Source organism: Nicotiana attenuata, chromosome 2 (genome assembly GCF_001879085.1).
Source record: "Nicotiana attenuata strain UT chromosome 2, NIATTr2, whole genome shotgun sequence".
Classification (NCBI taxonomy): domain Eukaryota; kingdom Viridiplantae; phylum Streptophyta; class Magnoliopsida; order Solanales; family Solanaceae; genus Nicotiana; species Nicotiana attenuata.
This window is the reverse complement of record NC_031990.1, coordinates 91,928,317-91,936,379: the sequence shown is the minus strand read 5'-3', so window position 1 is coordinate 91,936,379 and position 8,063 is coordinate 91,928,317. Positions and strand designations below refer to the sequence as shown.

The 8,063-nt window shown below is 37.8% G+C and overlaps 1 protein-coding gene across 1 annotated transcript; it reads left to right on the top strand.

Annotated features, from left to right (window-relative positions):
• LOC109222162 (transcription factor PIL1-like) lies at positions 487-3,101 on the top strand. The gene is made up of 5 exons (XM_019386554.1): positions 487-832; positions 1,275-1,367; positions 1,643-1,708; positions 1,953-2,018; positions 2,703-3,101. The coding sequence occupies exons 1-5, from the start codon at positions 512-514 to the stop codon at positions 3,093-3,095; spliced, it is 939 nt and encodes a 312-aa protein (XP_019242099.1). The 5' UTR covers positions 487-511; the 3' UTR covers positions 3,096-3,101.

Sequence of the window (8,063 nt, the reverse complement as noted above, 5' to 3'; positions counted from 1 at the left end):
ACTTAATCGGGTCGTTAAGTAATCTAATTAACATATAACATGTGTAATTAATTCCATACACTATTATTATTGGAAAATTTTATTTTGTGTCTCATACAACTGACACTAGTTGTGTGAGGCTCCTTTTTTGTCTCACAGTTTTGTGGACCCGGAAGTATAAGATTGGGGTCCACAAATTTATGAGACAAAAAGGAGCCTCACACAACTAATATAAATTGTGTGAGACACACAATAAAACTTCTCATTATCATTTAACAATTGTTAATTAATACACATTTACATTTTAATATATTATGATATGATATAAATATAGTTACTAAATTTTTTCATGTGGGTAGCCGCCATTGATTTCCTATTTTCCAGGAAGGCGGTTGGCTTCGATTTCCCACCTCCCATCCCCCCCCCCCCCCCCCCCCATATACTATAACTTCTTCATTCCATCCAATTTTTATTGGGGATAGTTTCATTTATTCAAACCAAGTTTTGTCCATCTCTTTTTTTTTTCTACAAAATGAGTGACCAAATATCAAAGTGGAATTTAAGCTTTCCTTCTTCTGAAGATGAAGATTCTTATAGGAAAATAACTTTGAGTCATTTAAAGGTCGAAGATGATGAAGTCTCTCAGACAAAATTTTTGGACAATTCACCACCAACTCTACTAACCTTAGGTATCCCTGGGATGGAAAATCATGAGCTTAAGATTGACTCTCAGCAGTCAGAGCAAGACAAGAAGACTAGGTCAATTCCCTGTCATGAAAACCTTGATAGGAAATCAAGAGGGAGAAAGAGAAAATGTGGAGAAAATATAGAGCATTTAGTGCCTGAATTTGATGTGAGTTCGTTGTTCCCATCCTTGTATGTAATCACAATTAGCTGACTGTTTTTTTAAAATTATATTAGGGGTTACACTACTAATAGGATTTGAACCCTCCACCTTAACTGTGAAAGGCACGGAGCCCATTGAGCGCTTTAGCCCTCAACTGTACAATTCAGAGGCGAAGCAAGCATGTGGGATACGGGTTCCGCCGAACCCAGAAGCTTTGGTCCAAATTCTGTGTTGTCTTAGGAAATCTAAACTATATGTATGAGTTATCAAATTAGAACCCAGAAACAGACCACAATTCTGAACCTATGAACTTTAAATCCTGATTCCTCCTCTACTACAATTAGTTGACTTAGCTCAAACATATCTCGATATTCGCTATGTGCGGGACTTAGTAGTATTTTTACTATATTATAAGTTATAACTTGATAATAATCTTGTTATTTATCAGGCTAATGAAAGTGGGAGAACATCAAGAAGGATTGAAGATGGTTTGCAGCCTTCAAAAGCAAGTTTTGTAAAAATGCATAAAATGAGTGAGAAGGTCAGTCTTTCTTGAATTACCTTCTTTTTTTCTTAATTAATTACTGTAGAGGTATAAGTTCTTAGGCCTCAATCCTATAGTAATTATACATAGAAAATACATTGAACGTGGTTTATATCAGTCTCATGAGTCATGCATGGCTACGCATAGTATGGTTACCGGTAAGTGTTAAATATCATCACGTCGTACATTTTGTGTTAATGAATATGAATTTAGATATGTATCTTGAAATTATATATGCTTCTTCTATTTATATTTGTGTCATATACATGCAGAGACGTAGGCAACGGATTGCGAAAAGGGTGAAGGTTCTGGAGGAACTAATTCCCAACTGTAACAAGGTAGATATTACTCTTTCACGTTAATTATTCTGTTTGTTTAGAACTTCTCTAAACACGAAATAATTTATTTCAGTACATTGCTTTCTTCTCAACTAGAATTTGCATAAGAATAGAAATTCCCTTTGTTCCATTTAAACTTTGAAAAGAATAATGCTCTTGTTTGCCGTTCTAATATTGGTTTGCCCAAGTTTTCCCCAGCTTTTTAATGTTTTCTAATGTCGGCTAAATATGCTATTTTGACCAGTCAAGTAGAGCCTCAGTGCTGGATCAGGCCATACAATACATTCAAGCCCTACAACACCAAGTCCAGGTAACTCCTCTCATCCTTTGTGTCTCAATGTGTGTTGTTTGGGGCGATATGACTAGGAGTCTAGGACCGAGGCCAAAGCTAAATGGTTCGAAAAGATCACAATGAAAAATATATAGATGTTGCCCAAATATAAGCTTTTAATAGGGCAACAAATGAATCTACAAAATTGCTTCTGACCAGCTAAGGTTAAAACTCCATTTTAAGATCGTGTTTCCACGTGATAGAACTTCCTCGAGAGGAATATAAGGTTTTCGTGAGGCTGATCTTAAGCCGTCATCCAAGCACAAATACCTTCATTTAATACTAGTATTTTTGGTGTGTAAAGTCTTAAATTCAGTGAAAAGTTGCTTTCGATATGATTAATTCCTAAGAAAAGGCAAAGTTCGGTATTTGACGAAGATTTTTCTATCAATAGATAGGAGTGAGTGTTTGATACAGGGTTGGGATCCATTTGCTCTTTATTTCACAATTTCTTCTGTGAGAAATATATATATCGTTTATCTATCTCTTGAGTCTTGTCTATCTATCATTGATTCTCAAGTCTTTTTCTAGTTTCAAGTCCAAGTTTTTGGTATTCTTGCCTTCTATTTTTAATCCTCTTATTAAAATTTCTAGCTCCTCTATTAGCCACGACATGGGGTAGATAACAAGTTTGCTAATTAATATAATGTACTTGCTTGCTAGGTGATGTCAATGGATGGATTTCCTGCATCCAATATACTTGCGAGAAATCAAATGATGCAGAGCAACAACAACAACAACATACCCAGTGTGATCCCACAAATAATGCAGAACACTCTCCGATTTCATCCTCACGTGCCCATAATGCGAAGGGTAGCAGTTGGGTCCTTTTTCGGACTTGGAACATCAATGATGTCTCCACATTTTGCAGCAAGTTATTGGTCCTTATCGCATGCTGTCATTGTTAATTTGCCGCCTCTCATGCCTGCAATGGAACTACTTTTGCAACAAAATGACTTTTATTCGTCCCTTCCATACTATAGAAGCTTTTTTCCCTGCGATATTAGCAGACAAGACAGTGATATGGAACAATCAAGCTCTATTAATCTCTTCTAGTGCTGGATCGTTATGTCGAAAAGAAAATCAATGCTTATTTAAAATTGCAGCAGTTATAAGTTCTCTTGTGTTGTTTCTGTGCGCAGCTATTCTGGTTTTAAAAGTGTAATCGCCTTTTAGTTCCCAAAGTTACTAATAGATGAATAAAAAAGAAAATTCAGTGACCTTAATGTGAGTAACTTGTGTTAGATTCAATTGTGTTAGATTCAAAATATTGTAGTTGAACTTGTCTTACATACTGTTTAAGCTATATTTTTATGTTTGACTAAATTGATATTCAAAACTGCGAATTGGACCATAAAAGAGGAAGCGAGTATTGAGATCCTAAAAGGGCCTAAACTACCCATATAGTTTGCTAGATAGTTTACGGATGTCCTTCGTCTATCTATTCGTCGAGAAAAGCATACGACGTTATTTCTATTATCAAAACAGCTTTCACTACTGACGGAAGAACTCGTGAAGCTTTCATTAAATGATATGACTATTGTTCAATGTACCACGTGGTTATGTGGGGCTGAACCAAAAAATAAATTTTATTTCAACCCACTTACCTGATTCGACCCAAGGTTTTGTTATCTGCGTCATAAAATTACATTCATCCATTTACATGATCCTATCAAAATTGAATTCAGATATCTCACCCCCAGCCACCGGGAAGTTTTCTTTCTCAATTAAATACTCTTTAACTTAATTTCTTGAAGATAGCAATGATTTATCTAAGTATTTAAATTCTATTTTATAGTGTAACAATAAGGATTTTTTCCCTCACTTTTCCTTTTAGTTGTAGATAACTTTAGGGGATTCGTATGTAGGAGTCGCGACTATGGTGGTGGGTAGGCAAGGGAGTAGAGGAGGTGATGAGAGCAACGATTATGGTGGTGGCAGCAGCAGTAACTACGATGATGAAGTCGTGGAGACAGCGGTTACAATAGTGAATATAGTGATTGCGGTTAGTATGATGGTGGAGGTCAACTTCCCATGGCAGTAGTGGCATAAAAGAGTAGATGAATGGGGGAGAGAGAATTTGGGTGAAATCAACAAAAAGATTGGAAAAATGGGGAAGCAATTGGGAACAACAGGAGAGTTCATTAGGAAGAGGGACGAGTGGAGGAAGCATCCTATGTTGACTAATCAGTTCCGCCATGCTTTCCCTAGCCTTGGCATCGCCGTCGTCGCTTTCTCCATCTACTGCGTCGATGAATTTGCTTACAACAAGATGTCTTCCCCTTCTCGCTCCACCTCTTCTGTCACAGCTTCTCACTCTAACATAACTTTGGGTTGGATCAGGTAAATGGTTCGGAAAAAAATCAAATTTTTGGTTTAGCCCCACATTGCCACGTGGCCCACTGAAAATTTGCCACATCATTTAATGAAAGCCTCACATGTTCTATTATCATGGTGCAATTTTGATAATGGAAATAACATCGTATGTTTTTTCGGACAAATGGTTTGATAGAAGGCATCTGTAGACCATTTAGCAATCAATATGAGTAGTTTAGGCCCTTTTCCATAATGAGATTACATTAATGATGTGCGATGGTAAGATTTGCTGGAAATATTAATAACTCGGGACATTGTGTTAATTGTTTATGCGAAAATAGGGCTGATTTTAAGAAAGAATCGCATTTAGAATAAGCAAACTTGAGAATAGTACTGTAAAGACAAGTAATACAGTAAGATGATGGGAAAAAATATTGAACTGAAACAGTACTCGAAGACCTCTGTAGAACGCGCCTCACGCGCCATATAAGAAAACTTTTGGAGATCTGATAGAAAATGTTATTGTCACTCACGCTCACCTTATGGAGCAGTCGGACGGCAACAATCTGATGAGTAAGGAACCACAATCAGATCCCAAACCAGTGCTAGCCAACCCCAAGAAGGAATCCATGGAAAAATCTCGTATGCAACATCAGTGGCCAGCCCTAAAAACAACAGTACGTCACCCACTAGGCAAGAACAGGAATCGGTGGTTGCGAGAAGAACCACACATAATGGAAGACCGACTGTGATTTTCAGAACAAGGGACTACTATGGAATCATGGCTGCAGAATGCAGAAGAACGATTATGGGAAGATTCCTGAAGATCCGTCCCCAAATTGAAAAAATTAGATCCCAATTTCTAGAGCAATTCCCCTTAAAAGGCTAGGTGAAAATTGTTGTATATGATAATCACAATGTCTTTTTGGATTTTACAAATGATGAAGACTTTAACACAGCATGGTACAGGAGATCGGTTGACATTGAAGGGCAGCAGATGCAGCTTCAAAAATGGAGTCCAGATTTCAAACCGGAGGAAGATTTGCCTATAGTCCCGGTTTGGATTTATCTCCCTAAATTACCTTTCCACCTTCACACATGGCACTATGTGAAGCAAATAGTAGGCGAAATTTGAACCCCTTTGGACATGGATATTGCTACACGAGGGAAGACAAGACCAAGCATGGCAAAAGTAAGCGTCGAAGTTGATCTACTCAAACCATTGCTAAATAGTGTCTGGGTAGGTGACAAGGGTGATGAGTCCCCGCTGAAAGGATTTACACACATGTTAAAACATGAAAACGTTCCAAAATACTGTAGACGCTGCAAGAAATTAGTAGGGCTGCTTATCGGGCGATCGGGCAGCTATATATACTTAACGGTTTGGCTTATCGATTATCGGCTTTTAAAATGTATTAATCCGCTAGCCACCCGATAAGATATCGGGCGGATTGGTGTCGGTTTAGCTATTATTGGGCGGTTAACAGGGCGTTTATCGAGCTATTTTAATTTGTATTACAGAGGCCTATTTTGGAAACACACTGACACAGTAATAGGGTGATACCACAGCTGCACAACAGGATATATTAAACTTTTTCAACATACTGATAGTATCACGAAGACACAACCAATAATGGACAAACATACTTGAACCTTCACACACTGAGGAGCAAGGCAGTAAGCTCCTCAAAAGTAGCTAAAACGCAGCCAAGCTTATGGCTCCACAGTCTGCAGATTCTTTAGCTAGCATAGCACTTCCTAACGTGGCAATTATATCTGTCAAAATGAGTACAGACTTGGCTTGGCTCTCACCTTTATATAAGCAAATGGTTTCTTCACCAATCATACACAGTGCACACCACAAAAACCATTCTTAAAATTCTATCAAAGAGATAAACACAACAACATCCAATATCTTATCCAATATTAGTAGGAGCAAGCTCAGGCTATGGCTATACGGAGGAAACGAGGAGGTGACTTGATTCTTAGAGAAGAGAATGGGAGGCGAGAGCGGCAGGGTTGTTGTTGTTGTGTTGCCTCAACCTTCATAGAGTAGAAAGTAGAGAGTGAGCGACGATGCGAGAGGGTTGTATTTTGATATATGAGTTCACTTCTGACTAGTGACTGCTGGTGAGGGAAATTAGAAATTAGATTTTAGGGTTTCTAATAGTGGATAAATGGAAGGGATATTTAATATACATATAATATAAAATATATAAATATAAAAATTCTTAACGTGTTAACGATTTATCCGATAAGAAAATTGATGAATCCGCCCCCAAACCGATAAGCTGTTAATAATAAAATTTCAATCCGTTCTCCATCTGTTAATCCGATACCAATAAGTCATTAAGCCACTTTTGCGGTTCAATTTTCGATTTCGGTTCGATTTTGAGCACCCCTAGAAATTAGGGCATGCCTTGATGAATTCAGAGTTATAGAGAAAATGAAAGCGGCAGAAAAAATGAAGGAAGAAAGAGGTATGGTGAAAGCGCCAGTTAATCAAACGCAGAGTAATCAAGAATTGGGGAAGGATGCCAGTAGCATAACACCACCTCAAACCACAAAATTGAGGTAGATGAAATGACAAGTGGAGGAAAAGACATAGCAGAACATGGGCTTAACAAATTATACAATACAAAAGTTAAGAAAGTTAAGAGTATTGAGATAAATGGTAAAGATGATAGCACAGAAGAGGGGAATAACATGAGAGAAAGAACCAAAAGCAGGAAGAAGAAAAAAGGAAAGTCAAAAAATGGTTTGAAGAAGAAGCCAAAGGTCATGTTCAAGCCTAAAAGGAAGACCAGAAGGAGAAACACACAAGAAATTTAGCAAAGTAACCAAGAGGAAGCAATAACATCAACCATAACATAAGGGAGACAGAAAGTACAGGAGAAAATCATCAGATGATCGAAAATGAACAAGCGGTAGATAGGGGAGAATATAAGATAGACACAAACAATGAGAGCAGTGAACAACAGGAGAACATTAACAACCAGGCAGGAAGCAATAAAACAAGTAGAGGAATAGAACATGGTTTCTTCGAGTGTGGGGATAGAAATCAAGAACCACCCAGGAATCCAATCGGTGGTAGAGATGGGGGGAACAGAAGAGCAAAAACAACAACCAAAAACAGACCCAGATGATGAAGTTGTCAACAGTCTATTATAAGCATTCTCACCAGCCAGTTACAGTGATGGTGAATTAGAAGATATTTATCAACGACATGTGAAGGAAGTATTGGAAAAGAATAGCTTATCGCCAACAGCAAGGGGAAGAAGTAGAAACAAGAAGAATGGGAAACATGACAGAATAAAATCCAACCCGGATAAGGGGAGGACACAAAACAAACGATCATTGTCCTTCTTATGATTAAGTTCATCTTCTTGAATATAAGAGGAATGAGATCCAACAAAACAAATCACAGGCTGAAAAGCTTGTGATGTTTAGCTTAAAGCATATATATTTCTATGCATATCGCCTCATATTTTACTTTTGTTTCGTGAATTTGGGATGTTAAATGCTATGATTTATGTTATTTGAAGTGTTTTTATGTGTAGGAATGATTCGGGAGCAATTGGGGGCGAAACGTGCAAAATTAGAGCCAAAACGAACGAAATCGGAAAACTTGCGAATTTGGGCGCCACAGGTGGTGCCCAGCCCTACCTGTGGCGCCAAAAATAGTAGCTAAAAATATTGGAGCACCGT

What these genes read in the sequence shown, in the direction of transcription:
- LOC109222162 (XM_019386554.1), top strand. Translation starts at nt 512, where the DNA reads ATGAGTGACCAAATATCAAAGTGGAATTTAAGCTTTCCTTCTTCTGAA. An exon ending in TGCATAAAATGAGTGAGAAG is followed by an intron (nt 1,368 to 1,642) that starts GTCAGTCTTTCT and finishes ATATACATGCAG; the next exon opens with AGACGTAGGCAACGGATTGC. An exon ending in TAATTCCCAACTGTAACAAG is followed by an intron (nt 1,709 to 1,952) that starts GTAGATATTACT and finishes TATTTTGACCAG; the next exon opens with TCAAGTAGAGCCTCAGTGCT.